General features: G+C 38.6%; 1 protein-coding gene across 1 annotated transcript; it reads right to left on the reverse strand.

Moving 5' to 3' along the window:
* Nucleotides 1-18,709: 18,709 nt before the first annotated feature.
* On the reverse strand, nucleotides 18,710-20,673 carry LOC145108431 (cytochrome P450 CYP82D47-like). Its single transcript, XM_079045453.1, has 2 exons — nucleotides 19,681-20,673; nucleotides 18,710-19,566 (listed from the first exon to the last, which is right to left on the reverse strand). Exons 1-2 carry the CDS (start codon nucleotides 20,632-20,634, stop codon nucleotides 18,934-18,936), a joined length of 1,587 nt encoding a protein of 528 aa, XP_078901579.1. The 5' UTR covers nucleotides 20,635-20,673; the 3' UTR covers nucleotides 18,710-18,933.
* Between the last annotated feature and the right edge of the window lie 295 nt (nucleotides 20,674-20,968).

Consider the following 20,968-nt stretch of genomic DNA (forward strand, 5'->3'; position numbering starts at 1 on the left):
CATCCCCCCGTTAGATGGAATTTTGTCCTGTAATTATCTTTCTTAGTAGTACTCTTGGGGTCGTGCTCCTCTGAATGGCAGAATACCCACTCGTAGAACTGGGCAACTTTTCCGTGAACTTCATGATAGGATTCATACCTGGTCCATCTATTATCACCTCATGTATACAAGTCGCTCAGATTAGTATGACGGTCTGATGTGTGACTCTGCCCCAGGTCCACAACCAAACAAGGAACATGAGATAGGGCGGAAACACACATTCTCAGGCTACAGAATCTTAATTATATACTGCTCTCTCGTATACATTTAGTAGTGATAGATTAACCGTATTTGTCCTTAGCCTCTGTGCTTGAACTTGACCTGTTGGACGAGTGGTAGTTCTGGAAGGTTTGTTGAGTATAAATCGGAAAGGTTTCAGAGGGCAAGGTACTCCTCGCATGAGTACTTCGGGGTTTGGAATATGAGGGAGACGATTCTGAAGTCTGAGTCGGGTTGTCGTTACGAGTGACGAGGGTTTCGTTAGTCTGTTGGTTACGGCGAAAGGTTTTCAGAGCACATGAAATTGGTATGGTGAGGACCACGCCAATCCATGAGGAATGACAACGTTGGAACTCCTTATAGAGGCAAATGTTAGGCCGATTTGAAGGAAACGTTTGTTATACGATGGTGTATCCCTAGTGTGCTCGACAATGTATTCTGTGTAGGCTTTCAAGTGCTTTCTCAATATTACCACTGCCATAAAAATTACCGCAATAAGCGAGTACTAGCAGTGAAAGTGCTTTGATAACTAGTGACGATACTTTATATTATGACCCTTCTTGGTACCTTTATGATCGCTTGGCACATACAAGTTATGTATAATTAAGATGAATAAGACGGTCGACTTAGTGACTCTGCCCTAAGGCCACAACCAGACAAGGAACAGGAATTAAGGCGGAATCACTCACTCTTAGTCTGCAAAATCTTAGCTATGCACAACCCTGATGTACATACTAAGCCATCATAGCTCACCTGTACAGATCTTTAGCGTTCTTATGAATGTTGGAACTCGTTTCGGATGAATTAATAATTTATAATTACTTTTAAATTTTCCCCATGTTTTAATATTAATATTAATATAAACTTAAATCTTTAAAGTAATTTTATTTAGAAGACGTATCGCTGTTCGCTGGTTGTTCTGGGGCAGTCTCTCCTGCGGTGATCATCAGTTTTTGCCCTTCCCCGCCCAAGTTCTTCGTTATTGGGCAGTCCCTCTTGTAGTGCCCAATCTCACCACAACCATAGCAGGCCTGGTTTACTTCTACTCCTGGGACTTGGGAGATTGGTTGTGCCGGCGCCCTGCAAAAACGAGCAGTGTGCCCTTCCTGCGGCAATTCAGGCACTGTATTTCCCGGCATACTCCGGTGTGGTGGTAGTTACACTTACCACACTTCGAGAGAGTTCCAGCATATCGACTGACATGTGCTGGAATGGCAGGTGTTGTGGCGGCGTGTACAACAACTACTTGATGCTCCTACGGGGGTTTTTGTGCAGTTTGTTCTTTCCTCTTGTTCCCCGACTTTCGTTTATAGTCCCCTCCCTTTGATGGCTCGGGAACAGGGACCACCCCGCCATGGCGGACTCCATGGTCAATGATTCGCTGGGCCAGGCGTTTGGCGCTATCGAAGGTAATTGGATTAGAAGACAGTACATCCTCCTGAATCGGGGTAGATAAGCCCCATATGTACTTTTCTATCTTCTTACTCTCCGGGGTAACCATCTTGGGGCACAGTGCTGCCAGGTCGCTAAACCTGTCAGTGTAGGACACTATGTCTGAGTCGACCATGGTATGCTCCCATAGCTCTTGCTCCAGCTTTTGAACTTCGTCTCTTGGGCAGTATTCTTCCAACATCATCTCTTCCAGGTTCTTCCAACCCATAGAGTTAGCCACTGATAGGATCAGTGACTTAACATGGCTATTCCTCCATGTTAGGGCTCTGTCGGAGAAGGTGCATGCGGCAAACTTCACTTTTCTCCCTTCTGGGCACAGACAAATTTTGAAAACTGAATCTGTTTTCTCGAACCGTCGCATTAGAGCAATGACTCCCCCATTTCCATTAAAGGATTTGGGTTTACACTTCATGAAGTCCTTGTACGAACACTCCCGTGGGTTCCCGTAGGTAACTCCGGGGTTAGATAGGTGGGTACCGCTACCAGATCCACTGGTACCACTCGCGCAGATTTGATTTATAGCAGTTGTTACTGCGGCTGTTACTGCTACTTAGAGAGCAGCAGGGTCGTCTTGTGGTGGTGGGTTCCCTGTTGTGTTATTCACTACGCGCCTTACACGTCTACCACGAGGCATCTTTTGCTAAAATGAATACAAATGGAAGCGGAAATAAGTCTATAGCAGTGGTAATAAGTCGAATGTTGAATAATTAAGTTATCCTAGTTCTGAGTGAATCCTGTTCTGACTTTCATAGGGTTCTGAAAAACAATCCATAAAGGGATTCTATATAAAATAAACATTATGAATCAGAAGTGGCTATCCTCGAATGAATTTCTGTGAATTGAATAACTGTTACCAGCTGTACGAAAAGGAAATAAGCCTAACACATAGTGTGATTAGTGTGTTCACTAGCTCACTAAGTCATTTTAGGTTATTATTTATTGGTGTGACGCATAGGACATTTGGTTTCTTCGGTTGATCCCTCTTTGGAAAACTCCTTATGAACCTAGTTACATCTATCTAGGTTTGTTGTGCAAGAATGGAACTGCCTAAAGAATCTATGAGATCAAGTGAAACATTATGGGGTGATCCTTACTGGGTCCTCCTATAATTGCGCAGTGTATACAAGTTGTATATAACTTAAGATTAAATAGACCTTCGAATAAGTGAATCTACTCTAAAACAACAACCAAACAAGGAACAGGAAGTAGAGCATAGATCACAAATTCTAAGTCTATATAATCGGAATTATGTAAAACATTGGGAGTATACACTCCGGAATTATAGACCTACCAGTAAGGTTATTTTTAAATTTTCACATAAGTTATTTATAGTGCCTAAAATACTCCTATAGCATTTTAATGGTATGAACTTGGTATGTTTTAAACTTGTTGTTATCTTATAGTATCATAAAATACTCCTATAGTATTTTAACTTTATGTTTTGATCTAGAAATCCCCTAGCATAAAGAGTTAGGTAAGATTTAAGTCTGTTGCAACACCACATCACTCCCAAACACATGTTGGTCATATCTCAAATAAATATAGTTGATCAGGCTGTATTGATCCCATATATGATTACATAACTGTCCCAGTTTGACCGCATTGTCCAACCATTAAATACTTCTATTTTGTTATTCTTGTGATACTTGTTCTAGTATGTATATATATCTGAAGGTATGTATACTTTTATAAAAATATTGTTATATTTTAAAAATATACTTTTAGACAGAGCACTTCGGCCCCATTGTATTTATAGTTGTATATCTTTTATAGGTTGATATACTTAGTTCACTATAAACAATGCTCTAATACCAATCTGTCACACCCCCAAACCGGAACGGCGGAAACATTCGGGGGGCGGAGGACGTCATGCTTAGTATCACAACACATGCATCATAGTAATCAAAGTAACAAACAACCATTTCATTAATATGAAAGTGTTTACAAAGTATGTGATTCACATAAGATTGACTCCAAAAGTAAATAACAAAACAAGACATGAAGCTACTATGCTCCATCTTCTAAATCCCGGTGCGCATACCTGTCTACTAGTTTCCAGAGAATACAAGTTATTTTGAAAGAATAGATCAGCATTTAAGCTGGTGAGTTCATAAGTATTTTAGTTGTAAAAAGTATACTCTAAGTTCTTTAAAAAAAGTTCGCCAGTTCCTCCAGAAAATCCTATATTTTCTGATGTGATATCATGATAAGTAAAAATGACTCCACAATTCCTTCTATGAGTAATAAATGGATACAAGTTATATACAATCCAGAGTAAACAGAAAATCGATTGTGTGAATCTGCCCTAAGCCCACAAATAAACAAGGAACAAGAAATGAGGCGGAAGTCACACATCCCATTGTTTGTTAGATCTTCATTGTATATAACCCTGGCGTATTCATTTGGTGCTTACGAAGTTAACTGTACTAGTTCTTTTGTATTTGATGAAAATATTATTTAAGGAAATCATATATTTCCTTTAGTAAAAATGGTAACCACAATAGTTCCTTCTATAATCACTTAGTTTGTGCTAGCTTTATATAATCTAATATCGAACGAATAGTTAAATGTATGAGTCTGCCCTAAGCCCACAACCAAACAGGGAACAGGAAGTAAGGTTGAAGTCACACATTCCACTGCCTATTAGATATTAATTACATATAACCATGATGTATAAACTAAGGAATTATAGAATTAACCATTTATGGTATTTTATGTTACAGTAGTTTAATAATGTGTATTAAACCTTTTATGGATAAGTTTCTAGTTTCACTAACTCAATTGTGAAACATTGATTTCGGTAAAAATGCTATTGTTTTCAGAAAGTTCCATCGAAATCTATTTATCTTAAAAGAATGATGTTTACCATAGAAAATCTTATATGTTCTATAAAACTGACTGGTTGTCTATGTTGTTCCAAGATTGAAAAGTACAAGTATACTCAATATACTTACTCAAATGATATCTAGTTTTGTTGATATGTTAATACTGAATAAAGTCTTGGTGTTTCTGGAAAACCAAATATGACGATACCACCCTCCTATGATCACTTAATACATACAAGTTGTATATAACCGAGATCGAACAGACAGTTGAGTGGGTGAATCTGCCCCAAGCCCACAACCAAACAAGGAACAGGAAATGAGGCGGAAGTCATACATTCCGCTGTCTATCGGATTTCAGTTTTATCTAACCCTATGGTATATACCGAGTAATCACATGGTTATTATCCCTTGCTATTGTTCATGTAAAGTATATTACTACGTAAATATATCGTTGTTATCTATTGTGAGTTTTATGACCATACTAATTTGACTAGTATAAAACACGACGTGTTGTAGACGTCGAAAAATATGACATTTGTCACCCGCAGACCTACCGGTCCGGTTGTAGCTAACAACGAGGCGTGGTATTGTCAATCCCGTATAGATCTATACACAAATTCACGCTCTCCCTCCAGGAAACTCTGGTCGTAAGGGTAGACTCTCACTAGTAATTATATGAGTACTCGAAGATGTGCCACATAAGCAAGATTAACAACTTTACATGTAATAGTGTGGAAAACCCTTTTTATAATTAACAGATAAGTTTATAAAAAGATCCTTTTGTTCCTTAAGTTAAACTTATTAAATTTTATAAACTTATTTCTACGATTTATTCAAAGTTTCATGTTCTAAATACAGTTCATTGGTACAAAGACATAAAAAGCAATTTATATTTTAAAACACAACATTTCTTGTGTTATACTTGTATCCCCCCCAAACATTTAAAAAGTTGGAAAAAGACATGGGGGTATGAACTCACCTTATGTGGTGATTCAACAGAAGGTTCGATATAGGAAGATAGGTTCCACGAACGAAGTCACGAGACACAATTGAGTCCTAATTAGCATATTATTATCCATTTATGTATATAGTTAGTGAAAATAACTACAAAGGTGCTTAGGAAAAAACTAAGAATGCAATAATAACTCACCAAAAGAGTGCTAGAAGCAAGTTAGGAGGCTGAAATGGTGTTCACGGCCCTAAGGAGGGTTCACGGCCCAAGAACACATGAGTGTTCACGGCCCATGTTGAAGGGTTCACGGCCCTATGAGTGGTTCACGGCCGAAAGATGTGAGAACACTTAAAGATCTTGTGGATTGGTGAGTGTTTGAAGGCCCTTTTGTGGTATACCAAAGAGATATAAAAGAAAAGGGGTGTTTAAGGGAAGAAGAGGATGTTCTTGAGGATGATACTTGAGAGAGAATGGAAGAGATCACGACAAGAAGTAAAGAAATAAAGATAAAATCGATCAAGCACTTATATATAGGGAGGTGATTGCGGCCGAGGAGTTCACGGCCGTGAACTGAGGTTTCACGGTCCGAAGCTTGATCACGGTCTGAAGAGGTTCACAGCTTCGTAGGTTCACGGCTCGGTGGTTCACGGCTGCGAGGGTTCTCGATTCATAAGGCTTTTCCCTTCCAAACTATAACACACTTAGTTACTAGGCTTCAAAACTCATAAACCAATAATCCATCTCATTTAAGATAATGAAAGAAATAAGTTTGACCAAAGTTGACTTTTATAAGAATAAAAGTTTCGGGTTATGACAATTACAGCAAGCGAAGCATCAAAGGAGCCTATATGGTAGAAGAGCATCATCGGAGACCTTGGAGTTGTGACAGCCAAAAACGAGCCAATAGAGATTTTCTGCGATAATGAGGAGTAGTTTCCTTGACAAAGGAACCAAGAGATCATGGTAAATCTAGACATATCGATAGAAAATACCACTTTATCATACATAGAGTAGAAGAAGGACACCTCGTTGTGAAGAGGGTATCATCTAAAGAGAATCCTGCCGATCCACTCACAAAGGGTCTGAGTAGGGTTAAGCACGTTCAGCATGCCAGGAGCATTGGTCTGAAAGATGATATTAGTTTAGGTGATTAGATAGATATTTAGAAACTTGCAACAAAGTAAATGTAATTGACTTTTGATGATTAAATAATACAGAATTATTTACGAGTATTGTTTACTGTAATTTGTCAATTGTTTATTATTGTGTTTCATTTTGCATGTTTTTCCTTCCCTAATAAATAGATTATTCAAACTTCCACAATCGTTCATACTCTTGGAAGTAGGTAATGAATTAAGGTTGTCATGAATTGGGTTGTAGATTGTCTAAGGGTTTAGACATAGCAATGGTTTGCTGCAACATTTATGAGTACTTGAAAATATGGATTTTAAGTATTGGATTAACCCATGCTCAGAGAATTACTTCGTGGAATATATCACGAGTAATCCTGAGACAATAATATCGTATAATATTTAAACGAAGACATATGAGTTGTTGTTTATGAGTTTGTTTTACATTGATGATATGTAAACGCATTAGTAACTTGATGTTATAAAATGTATTGTTGTGCATGAATTGATGAGTAAATAGTGTAAGCATATAAGTCAAAGTTTATCTATTCCATTTGCCCTAACAGGAAAAGCGATATCTTGGGCCCCTCGATGATTGGGTATTGACTTATAATGTTGGGCCCGACAAGGACTAAATTGATGTGTTAAATTAGTAGTTCTTTGTCATTACAAATCTAAAATTGGGAAATAAAGTATTGGACAATCAAATTGATTATGTTCCATGTCACTTTTCTACATGATATCTTGAAGAACGGAGGATTATATGATCACTTATCTTAGGACACACAACTGACTAGGTCAGAGTTCGACAGCGGCTTTGAGAACTATAATTTGCTTGTCAATTTTTGAAGTTATTCTTGCAACTATATTTATTAGACTTATACAAGTGGGAGACTGTTGGATTAGGTGTCTAAGCCCATAACTATAATTGGTATGTACTTGAATTGATAGTAGCACAATCCTTTTGGGTTACCTTCATACTAGCAACCAGACAGGATGACCTATTAAGAAAGAGGAAGAATTTATTATTTGATTAATAAATTGTAATAAATGATTTATTAATATGTTATGGAAATAATATATTAATTAGAAATCATATTGTTTAATTAATATTTAATCAGAAATTAATTTGGATTTAATTTTGGGATTAAAGGAATTAATTAAAAGTGCAGGGGTTATTTAGTAATTTATTAATAGTTTTGGATTTGGGCTCTTGGACCACCCTAGAAAGGTTGGATGAAAACTTCTAGGGAGGCCCTAGAATTTTCGTCCAAAGCCTTGGATGGGGAACGCATGGGCTGCTTAGGCCCTAAGCTAAGGAATTAGGGTTTCCTCCAGCAAACCCTAGCTTTGGCTCTAAGTAACAACAACTATATAAGGAGCTACACCCCCTATTGATTTTGGCCACACTCTAAACCCTAAGAAGAGCCGAAATTTTGAAGCTTCCTCATCCTCCTTCTCTCTCATATCATCCTCTTGCTAAGTGTGTTTGTGAGCCATTAGACATGTTACCCTTGTGACACTAGTTCTCAAGCTTCTACAACAACAAGGAATTGTTTGTTATTACTACATAACATTCGAAGGTTAGTTTTCTTTCTCTTGTTGTTAATTTCGAAAATAATAAATGCCTCCTAGGGTTTCTTTTTTTGTGTTCAATTCTTGTATGTTCAATTAGAAAAACATAGATCCAAGAATTAGGGTTGCATGTACACATATGGATTGTTTGTTATGCTAAAAACCCATCAGAAACAACCAACTGTCTTTTGCTCTAGTTGTGAGTCTGAATGTAATGCCCGAGTCCTGGTACTCATTTAAATCATAAAAGTATTCATTTTGTAAGATGTACTCGACGAGTTTATATCCCTAACTCGTCGAGTAGAAGCCAGATTGGACGTGGGATTTAAGTGATCTACTTCACGAGTCGAGTGCCTCGACTCGACGAGTAGGGCCGTCAGGAAGAAACCCTATTTTCGGGGTTTTCACCCTATTTAAGCCGCTTAATCCGACTTTAGGGCCTCATTTGCCAGCTTCCTTGTCACTGAAAACCCTAAATCATTTTGTGAGCCCTCTTGTGAGAAACTTGAAGTTTTGGGTGTGTTTTTGTGCTTGGTAAAGGAGTTGGAAGAGCTAGAAGCCATCAAGCTTGAAGAGAAGCTTTAGATCCGGGATCTCATCCATTTTTGGCATCCTTCTAAGGTAAAAAGTCCCTAACTTGAGGATTCATAGCTTAGATCTCTTCTAGTTTTGATTTATGGGTCTTTTTGACCCTTTCTGGAGAATATGTTACCCTTCATCGATTGTATGTCAAACATTCCCATTACAAGTAATATTTGTCCCTTAGAATCATGAAAAGGGTCTTAGACCCGTTCTTGTCCAAGAAATGGCCATGTTCATGGAAGTAGATTGTTATAACTTGAATTTGGGTCCATTTGAGGTGTGCAAAGCCATCAAGTCACCAACACTATAGAAATGGGCGATCGAAACGATCTGGATCTGTATTTTGGAACCCTAGATCTGAGGAATCAGCTGTATAGGTTAGATCTGTAAGGGACTCAGCGAGTTCATATAGGAACTCGACGAGTCCGACCGAGGATCCCCGTTTTGTTCATGGAACTCGGCGAGTTGGCAAGGAACTCAACGAGTTAGATTATCTTGTCCCATTTCAGATTACGGTGGAACTCGACGAGTCTGAGGATGTCTCGATGAGTTAGTTTGTCTAATCGCGATGATGAGTAGCCAGGAAACTCGGTAAGTCATAGGGTGACTCGGCGAGTTGAGTCGCGATGTTAGGGTTTCAGAGTTTTAGAACTCGGTGAGTCGATATGCTGACTCAGCGAGTTAGGTCAACCTAGAAGGTTGACTTTGACCAAAGTGTTAACTTTGACCAGGGGTAAAATGGTCATTTTACCCTAAGGAGGATTAGTAGATTTTGACTAAGTTTTATTCTGTTATGATTAGCCGGGGAGTTGTTGGAGAAACCATCGGAGATACCTCACTCAGGATTTCAGCAATCAGCATTGCGAGGTGAGTTTCCTTCAGTAGGAATGGGTCTACGACACCAAGGCCGACCCGCATGTATGATATGTTAGCAGCAGAGTGCGGGCAGGGCCCGAATCTCATAGTAGCCGAGAGTGTGCGGGGCCCGAATCTCATAGTATTGTTTGAGTAGAGATATGTAATTGTTTGATAGAGTTAGATATACTTGTTGTCTGTGTGATACTTGTATGCATGCTAGACAACGGAGTCTGTGCGGGCCCCGAATCTCCTAGAAAGCGGAGTGTGGTGGGGCCCGAATCTCCTAGGCAGTGGAGTGTCGGCGGGGCCCGAATCTCCTAGGCAGCGGAGTGTGGGTGGGGCCCGAATCTACTAGACAGCGGAGTGTGGGCGGGGTCCAAATCTCCTCGTTAACGTAGTATGGGCGGGCTTGAATCTCCATGAGAGTGGGCGGGGCCCGTATCTCCTAGTTGCATGTTATGTGTATGGTATGTGGTAGTTTGGGGAGACTCACTAAGCTTTGTTCTTACAGTTTTCAGTTTTTGTTTAAGGTACTTTCGGTAGCAAGGGGAATAGTTCGGGATGATTGCAGTACACACACCCTTAGTTCAGCCTAGGATATTTAGACTCTGATATTTTGTCACATGATTTGGATACAGCATTTGATACGATGTTTTGAGATACATAACTTATGATTTTCATTATGATGATTGATGAATTATGGTTTTCTTAAATGATTTAAAAATGAAATTTTCAGACTGTATTTTTGGGATGTTTCACTGAATATCGAGCAATGGCCAACACTACTGCAGAGATCATTTGGATCACTCATTTATTGAGAGAGCTTCATGTGCTTTCACCAGATCGACTGACTTTGTTGTGTGATAATCAAAGTGCTATCTTTCTTACTCATAATCCAGTTTCTCACAAACATGCTATGCTCATTGACCTTAACTATCACTTCATTCGCGAGTTTGTGTTATGTGGCAAGCTTCACACCGAGTTTGTTCCTTCTAAGCTTCAAGTGGCTGATATTTTCACTAAAAGTCTGTCACGCCATCAATTTGAGTTCTTTCCAGAAAAGCTTCGTATTGGTCCGCTACCCTTTCGCTAGAAAGGGGATATTAGACAATAATAGTTTTGTACTTATTTGTATATTTGTTTATTGTTCAAGGTTGTAAAGTGTAACTTTTATAATTTATATATTCTCAGCCTCTCCATTTGGTGCCATTTGGTGTGAAGAGTTTTCAATTCTCTATTGGTTAGCGACAAATATATAATTGCTGTTGTGATCCATAAAAAAATTTGTTGGATCAGCAATATATTTTAGTAAGTTTAAATATGTATGAATTTGTGGGTAAATTTAAAGTTTTCTATTAAATTATTTAGACGATTATCGACGGAGTATAATAATTCAAAAAATCCATTGGCAATGCATAAATTATGAATATTTTAAATTTTTTTTTTTAATTTATATACATTAAATGAAATTTTGTTATTATTATAATTATTAATGTTAATTAATAATAATATTTATTACTATTGAGATTTTCTAAAATCCCGTATAAAAAGCATTAACTATGGAAAATATTACTATAAATTCATTAATTATAGAGAATATTTGTCATTAACAAAATACGAAATACATCAATTAAGGAAATATTTGATATAACTAATGAGCTTTACATTTAATTATGATATTATTTCACATAATTAATGTTTTTTTATAAGTGGACTCATGGAACATTTTAGAAATCTCATTATTATTATTATTATTATTACTATTATTATTATTATATATAATCTAAATTTCTCTAGCCTTTTATGGACAACGTATTTTTGTTGCTTCAGAAAATTGCCACTATTTTGTGGCGATTGTCAATTTTGGTTTCCCATTTCCAATGCTTTTCGTTCTCCAATGAAATCAAGCGAACCCAGCAATATTCAACAAATAGATTACACATATACAATTGATTGTGTGTCTTTTGAGTGACAGGGTATTTAAGCCCTTAATCCATTCAACCCTTTAATCACACTTCTTCTTCCTCATCGATTAGAAGTCGTCAATTGTTTGTATGTGTTTTTAGTGACCGTAAAAGAACTATTCATTGTCGTCTATATCTCTAAACAATCGGGGACGAAAGAGACACATAAAGAGAGCGAAGGTGAGTACAACATGTGCTCTTATATTTCGGCTACTAGGTAAACTTCGCTCTGTCGATTTTCTGCTTTTTTTTCTAGTACGAACTGATTATTGACAAGAGGTTAAACCACTGTTGTAAAAATCGGCCAAGTCGGCTGGCTAGGCGCTAAGCGGCCTCTTACTATTCACAATTAATGCTAGTCGGTTGAGTTAGGCGGAGTCGGTGGGGCGGGTGTAGGCGGTCTAGACAGTCTAAGCCGATAATAAAGTCATAAAGTCAGACGTCAAAATTTTCAAAAACAAATCCCGATTACTCAAATTTATGATAATGAGTGACTAAATTATGATGATTGATGACTAAAACTGTTAAAAAGATCTCCAATTAGTTTAATATTATTATATACAATGATTTAAATATTTAAACGACTAAATATGCCAAAATTTTATGGTTTTTCACCTATTTTGTTAGGATATAGGTAATATATATTAAGTTTTTTTATAGATAAATTATGTTACAATTAAGTGTCTTCGCCTAGACGCCGATTAATCCTTTCCTAGACCAATTAGTCCTTTAACCCCAGTCGACGTAGAGACTATTACAAACTTGGGGTAAACATGGTTTTTTTTTCTAATATTGAAGGATGGAGTAGGCAGTGGCTAAATTGAACACCAAAACCTTGAAAGTCGAAGGGCGGGCAGAAGAAAGGTAATCGTGAATCCAGCTCCATCGCTTCCAAAAATAAAGTGGAGAATGAAACCAAAGGCGTGTATATCTCTCTATTCACAATCACGTTTTGAGTTCGAAACTTGCTCCATAATCCTTGAGATCTCTCAGTGATTTCTTCGGTGCATACCCCACCGGCTTTGGTGAATATTGCTTGTACACAAACATAGTTTTTGTTCATGCCAGCGATTTTGGCTTGCCACTCTGATTAAGGTTAGTAAAACTCATTAATTAAACTCCATTATTTTATTTACTCATCGATTTTGGAAGCAAATAAAAATGAGAATGTATTTTTTTAGCATCAATTGTACGTGATTTTCTATCCACCGTATCAATTTTGGAAGTGAGACAAAATCATAAATCATTTTTTTATGTGAGACAAAATCATAAATCATTTTTTACGTGATTTTCTATCCACCGTAGCAATTTTGGAAGTGAATGTTACTTAGAATTAATCTTGTAGACGTGTTGGGATCTTCGTAATCCTCTTGCGCCATCTTCGTGGATTAGCTTGGGTTGGGCTCTACTCTATTGGGCTTATAGTGTTGGGCTCATAGGATGCATCAAATTCCCCCTCTTTAGCACCTAGCTCGTCCTCGAGCTCTAGTTCAACACTTTGTTGGTACCAGAACTCAGGAAGTGGTGTGGGTTGTGGATTACCAAAGGCTTGACGAAGCAATAAGACATAGAAGACCGGATGAATCTGGGTATCCGATGGGAGTTCCACTATGTGCGCAACTATGCCTATCTTCTCGAGTATCTTCAATGGAACATTGAAGCATTTGGTTAGCTTTTTTTAGGTGTGAAATTGGACTGAGTGTTGTTCATAATCTTTGAGCCTTAAGTAGACCATGTCACCAATGTTGAATTGTTTTGTCTGTGCGATGGGCGTTAGCAAGTGTGGTCATCCTTTGCTGTGATTTTCAAAGATTGGTCTACAACAGGGAGCGAAGGTGGTTATGTTATGTTAAGGTTATATGAATGGTGTTATTTGTAGCAGTTCCCGGGGTATATCGATGCCAATCAGGGATTGGGCGGCCATATAACTTGGAATGGTGACATTTGGATGGCTGAGTGGTGTGAGGTACTATAACAGTACTCCGCAAGGTATAAATACTTGTGCCAAGCGCGATGTTCCTCATTTGTAAATGATCGTAAATAGTTTTGGAGGTAGTGGTTGACAACTTCTGTCTGACCATTGGATTACGGGTGGTAGGCGGTGGAATAGTTGAGATGAGTGCCTAGTTGCTTGAAAAGTTCCCGCCAGAATTTGCTCAAGAATATTGGGTCTCTGTTCGAAATGATGGTCTTTGGAATCCCGTGTAACCTGTAAATCTGTTGAATAAATCTGTTGAAGAAAGGTTGTTGCAAGAGTCTGCGCTGTGAATGTAGAGGGCATGCTCACGAAATGTGCAAACTTAGAGAAGCGATCTACTATGACTTAGATAAATGTTTTGCATGTTTTTCCTTCTGACAAGGGAAGGTGAGTTATAAAATCCATGAAGAGGTCGCACCAAACATGTGTTGGTATTGGAACTGGTTGTAGCAACCCATAAGGTTTGTGTGTTGGGTATTTTGTTTCCTGGCAAACTTCGCACTCATGAATGAACAAACAGACTGCTACTTTGACTTTACGCCAGCTAAAAGCGGCTGCCAGACGTTGAGTCGTGGTGAGGACTCTAGAATGTCCTCCAAGTGTTGTTGCATGATATTCTATCAGTAAATGGTGTCAGATTTGTTCATGGTCAGGTACGAAGAGTCAGTGGTGGTGATACAAGAGCCCATTGCGCATGTGAAATCAGTTGTCTTTTTATGTCTCTAGAAGTCGCTTGGTGAGTTGTAGACTTGATGGTGTTTGATAATAGGCTTATAATTCAGTCCACCAAGTTGGTTTTGTGGACGAAAATGCAAGGAGTTAAGCCTCTTCAATTCGACTAAGTGCATCTGCGACCTTGTTCTCTTTTCCTAGCTTATAGAAAATTTCAAAGTCGAATCCAATTAGTTTTGTGACCCATTTATACTGCTCTGGAGTTTGTACTACATGTGTTAACAAATGTTTGATACTTTTTTCATCCGTAAAGATACAAAACTTTCGTCCCAATAAGTATTGTCGTCATATGAGGGCATAATTTCCTGCTGTAGAAGGAATTAGGCTGAGGCTGACTGCATATGAGGGCATAATTTCCTGCTGTAGAAGGAATTAGGCTGGTCATTTTGAGAAAGGAATGCTCCGATGACTAAGTTTGAAGAATCGTGGTGATGTCAAATGGTTTGTTTAAATCGAGGAGGGTTAAGTTGATTCTCGTATCCATGGTTTTTTTGAGGTTATCATATGCCACTTGTGCTTCTGGTGTCCATAAAAACTGCTTGAGTTTCAATAGATCGGTAAGGAGGCAGCAATGGTGGGATAGTGTCGGACAAAACAGTGGTAGTAGCCTGTGAGGCCCAGAAAGCCTCTTAAGGTTGTAAACGACGATGGGGCTGGCCAGGCTTGGATTGCTTGAATTTTGTCTGGGCCGGCAGCCACTCCAAATGCTGAGATAATGTGACCCAAATAGTCAATTTTGGTGACACCAAATTGACATTTACAATACTTAGCGTGTAATTCTTGGTGGGCTAAGGGTTCCAAAACTTTTTGCAGGTGAATGTAATGTTGTTGCAAGGAAGTGATGTATACGGGGATATCATCAAAGAAAACCAAGACATACCGTTGGAGCATTGCATCTAAAAGGTCGTTCATTGTTGCTTCGAATGTGGATGGCGCGTTTGATAGCCCGAAGGGCATAACCAATAATTCGTAATGGCCATCTACCATCCAGAATGCTGTTTTGTGAATGTCGTTTGTTGCTACTCGTATTTGGTGATAGTCGGCCCTTAGGTCAATATTCGAGAAAACAGAGGCACCATAGAGTTCATCAAGGAGTTCGTCGATAGTTGGGATGGGGAAACGATCCTTGATTGTAATGGTGTTGAGAGCTCGGTAATCAACGCAAAATCGCCATGTGCTATCTTTTTTTTTACGAGGAGTACTGGTGATGAGTAGGGACTTTGGCTTGGTTGACTTACCCCGTCAGCAAACATATCAGTGACTATCTTGTTCATAATCTGTTTTTGGCAGTGTGGGTAGTGATATGGCTTTATGTTAATTGGAGGAGTTGTTGGGTGTGTGGGAATGCGATGGTCTTGCGACCGAAATGGGGGTAATTGGTGGGTATGTCGAAAATAGGGCTGTGGTATTGGATAAGGTGGTGTATAGTGGGGTCGGGGTGGTGGGGTAGTGTGTCTAGAGCTGGAGGTGTATTGGTCTCGAGTTGGAAGTACAGTGCGTGGAGGAATGCAACGCTGTCGGTGTGGATTAGGTTTTGGAGTTGTGGGCTAGAGACAAAGTTGGACTGGTTTCGCCTCCTAGGGTGATGGCCTTTGGGCCGACATTAGATGTTATTTGAGGAGTGCAAAATCTGCCATTATATGCCCCAAGGTTCAGCCAGGCCACCCGTAATATTAGGTATGCGCCTTCAACTAGTAATACAAACTAAAGGATCGTGAAGGTACTGAGGTCGAGATGGATGCACAGGTTAGGGCAGACTCCATTACAACGGATACTAGTGCCGTTTCTTACCATTACATGGTATTATGGTATTGGGTTTTCGTTTAATTTGAAGAATGACCCAACTTTTGGTTGTATTATATTATGAGTGTTACCACAATCTACTAAAACAGAATAGGGTGACTTCATATGTACCCAGTGGTTCGCAATGCTTGTGGGGATGCCAATCCAAAGAATGCCACCGTCGAGAGCACGAATATTTGTGGGTCTGTAGTTGGTGTGTCCTGTATTGTAAGGTCGTCGGTGGCATGTTGGTCGTCGTTGTACACAATTAACGTAAATTGTAGTGGGTTGCACTTGTGACCAGGGGTGTACTTTTCTGGACATCTGAAACATAATCCTTCTGATCGGCGTTTTTGTAATGCTTCGGGGGTCAATCGTGTAAGGGGTAAGGTTTTATTGGTGGTTAGGGGTTTTGGAAGGACACCGGTGGATATGGTGGTGTTACTTTTGGGCGGGACTGGTTTTATGTAGGTGGTCACTAGTGGTATTGTCGGGTTGGTGATAGTGTAAGAGCGGGAATATGCTGCCACTGTTGAGGATTCCTTAGAGGAAACAGTTGAGGAGTACCTCATTATCCAATCCGTTGACACAATTAATGATTTGTTCGAATTCTGCCTCACATGTTGCCACTGTTGTTGTTTGTTGGAGTTTAAAAAGAGTCGCTTCATGATTCTTGTAACTGTTGACACAACTAGTAACCTCTTTGGCTGGTAGTGGAAGAGGTTACTAGTTGGGTGATGTTATCAACCATGTTGGCCATGGAAGTTTCTAAAGAGGGAGGTTTGGTGTCAGCTGTGAAAGCGGATGAAGTGGAATCTGGTTTCGTAGGCATGATGAGAATGAGAAATGAAAGCACCAAAAATGATACAACCCGTTGAGTGGGTGAATCTCTAAGGAGGAAGAAGGATTGATAAGAACACCAATTTGAAGCAATTATCTGAATATTTCATTCACCAGTCAAAAACAATATATAGATCCTAGGAATTAACTAATCCCTAAACAAAAGGAACATGCTTACTTTTTATGGATGGAATTAAGATGTAGTAAAGCTATTTATTTATGAAAATTAAGGAACATGCATGCTAAAAAAACATAAACGTGGATCCTAGTGGAACCACTAACTTCCTTATTCAGTCAAAGAAAGAAGAAGCCTTCTCCTAAAAAGATGCAACAAATATGAACGTTACTTAGGGGTTGTTTGGGAGCCTCTTAATTGAGAAATTAAGTGACAAACTCTTAATTTTTCAGATTCAGCATGTTTGATAGCATCTTAATAAAAACCTCTTAATTAATCAATAGGCTCTTAAAAATTCAGACTTGGAACCATGTCTCAAAATAAAAAAAGACACACGTATCCCTCTTCTATTCTTTATACTCCACGACACTACTGCCCTTTCTTCCTCCCACTCCGATCTTCAACGCTCCCTCTGCCTCCCTCTATCAGCGACACCACTGCTGCCAGCCTCTCCAGCGACACTGCCGCTGCCAGCCCCGCCATCGACATCGCCGCTGCTACCCTAGCCACCGTCGCCTCCCTGTCTCTCCGACCTGGTGCTTCAACATCTTCCCGTCGCTTCCTATCCCAATAATACTCATACCTTCTGTTATACATCCATCTGCCCCTCTACCACCGATCGGTTCCCTGTTGTCATCGTTCTCATCATTCTTGATTTTCAATTTTGGATTTTGGATTTGTAGGTTTTTATTTTCGATTTTCTTTCATTAAATAGCCTAAATAACCTGATGTAGGATTGGATTCAGATTAGCTCATTTTTGGTTTATGATTTTGTCATTGCTCATGTGATTTGTAGGTTTTGTGTATGGATTAGAGGTGGATGTTTTTTGTTTCTTATTTGGTTATTGCACTGTAATCAACTAATGATGTAGATTGATAGAAAATTGGCTGAAGCATGAACAAAGTGTTGTTGTTGTATTCTCATGGATCTGTTTCAATTACCTTGAATTCTACACTTCCCATTCCTCCCCTTAATAAGAAAATGGACTCCTTTCCTTACAGGTCAATTACCTTAATTTTGTGATTTTTGTGAAGTAAAGGTATGTTAGATTTTCTGATTTTGGTGAAGTAATGTACGTTTAATTCTATGATTGTTAAGATTAAATTGAAATTAGAATGCTAGAATTGGTTATGGTTTTCCAAGTACAATGTTTTAATAAGAAAAATGTAAATGTAAATGTTGAAAAACCCTAATGTAAGTTCCAAATTTTAGAGAATGCAGCTTCACATCCAGCTTAGTTAAACATCCATTCTTTCAAAAATTGAAAATTTCAAATTCGGTTAGAAGCTTAAGCAGAAGTGAACCTAACCTTGAGCCGGTAGGGCAACAAAATCATCATCATTCATTGTTAATGGAGTTTCTGATGTATTTTTAAAATTTGATTGACTTAGGTCTTTGTACTCCTGAACATCCACATTTTCCTTATTAGTTGTTAAACATATTTTCTAATATACCTTACGGTTGTTTCAATAAGGAAAACACTTCAATATTCTTCCATTATCTACCGGGGTGCCATTATTCATCATAATCATCCATTCATTTAATCTAATTGACAAATATTTTTTGTAACACTCTCTTATGAAAATGATCGGTACACAACACATATATAAACGAGATGAGTAGAATGCAACCACATGACTTCATTACATAATAATTATCAAGCTTTATTAACTATATAAGTAATAGGAGTATTCTAAAAGCATACTGAAGATCGATCATGTTCCACATTTGCTGTCCAAATTGGGTTATTTTGCTTGCCCCCATCATAATTGATGGCTTTATAGAGAATGATAATGGAGTAGGTTTGTAGGCGCTTTGAAATTGGTATATCATGGACCAATATCATACATATTAGAGGATAAACGAGGGCCGAAAAGGACGTCAAGTGGTGTTGCTTTGCCGTTAGTCATACCCATGCTTTCAGTCATATCAACAGGTTCGTTTGATGGTTTCTTGAGCACAAACTGTTGTATCAAACTAGCTAGCGTTAAACCCAAAGCCTGAAGGGCAAATAAAACACCAGGGCACATTCTTCTACCACTACCAAAAGGAAGCAATTCATAATGGTTTCCCTTGACATCAATATCCTTGTGACTGGTCAAGAATCTCTCAGGCTTGAATTCGTTGGGATCTAACCAGATATTTGGGTCACGTTGCAACTTCCAAAGATTTACCACTAGCCGAGTTCCTTTTGGAATGTTGTAGCCACCCACAATGCAGTTCTCCACTGACTCGTGAGGAACAGAGAGAGGTCCAGCAGGGTATAATCGCAAAGTTTCTTTGATGATGGCATCGACGTAGACTAAGTTCTTCAGGTCTGACTCCTCCACCAATCTGTCCCTTCCAACATGCTCATCAATTTCATCTTGGGCAGTTTCTAACGCTTTTGGGTTGTTGAGCAACAATGTTAAAGCCCACGTTAATGTCACCGATGTCGTGTCTACGCCTGCTACCAGGACTTGCTGTGAACAGGAATTTACACCAATTAAACACTCTTGGATTAGGTTATATAGTTTAAAGACTGAAGAAATATTTAATGTAATCACGAAACAATGAGATAAAAAGGTTGAGTGTACTAGACTTGTCGCTTTGATAATTGTATCATGGTCAAAACCCAGGAAGTCCTCTTTAGAAGCACCTCGAAGAATGGAAATTAGCACATGCATAAAGTCTTGGTTCGCTTCATGTTGCTGTATAGACTTACTCTCCTGTTTGTGCTCCTTTAACCATCGATCAAAGATATTGTCCAAATCCTTCCCAGTATTCTTCATCATGTTTTTGTATCCACCCACATCCAACCAGTTGAGATAAGGTATAAAATCAGCAACCAAAAATGCCCCAAACAACTCAAAGAATTTCCTTACAACAGCCTGAAATCGAACCCCTTCTTCATCATTTGACGAAAACCTCTTTCCTGAAACAATCCTAACCATAATGTTTAAAACCAAGTTCCCAAACCATTGACTCATCTCCACCTTTACCATCTGTGACTCTGAACTTTCAGTAAGTTTATTCGCTACCCACCCATCATATAACTCTTTAACGGATGCTCTAACTTCTGAAGCTCGAGTATGTCCAAGCATCTCAACTCTTCGTTGAGAAAGAACCTCCAACACGACCATCTTGCGCACTTTTCGCCAATAGTCCCCATATGGAGCCAGGCCAAACACCGCATAATTATAGGCCATGATTTTTGATGCCTCCGTTTTCGGTCGACTTGCAAAAGCCTTGTCGTTGGTAGTAAAGCAGTCCTTAGCAATCTCTGCATCACTTACCACCAAAGCTTGATGAACACCAAGCTTAATGGTGAAAATAGGGCCATGTTTTTCTGCCATGTCACCTAAAACCTTGTGAGGTAGATCAGGCCCACCTAAAAGGTATAAGTGTCCGATTATCGGCCATGCCCCTTTTGCTTGTGGTGGTTTTTGGTTCTTTACCCTCTTTCTGTGGAGGATATGAAGTAATAAACGGTGTACAAGAATAGAGAAGATTGTTGCAACAAGTATTGATACTATGAGATAGAACTCCATGGCTGAGTGAGCGAAATTAATGGATGTGTAATTGTATTTATGTGTGAACCTAAAAAGCTAAGATATTGGGTTTACCTGGTGCTGTATTAATTATGGCCAACCTAAAAATAAAGTGGATCCTATCGTTTGATACGTTGATATGTAAATCAGTTATTTATTAGATAAAATTGTAAAAAATGCTTGTCAAAATTAAAATTAAGTAGTTTTGATGCAAAAAAAAGTTTAGTTGTTTATTACTAGTCTAATTTTGAATAATTTTTGTTGTTTTGGTTCTTATTGTTGTGTGGTTTTGGTCCACACACAATCTAAAATTCCATACACAACCTAAAATGAT

The sequence above is a fragment of the Lactuca virosa genome, chromosome 4 (assembly GCF_052849685.1).
Source record: "Lactuca virosa cultivar CGN04683 chromosome 4, Lactuca_virosa_CGN04683_v6, whole genome shotgun sequence".
Lineage (NCBI taxonomy): Eukaryota > Viridiplantae > Streptophyta > Magnoliopsida > Asterales > Asteraceae > Lactuca > Lactuca virosa.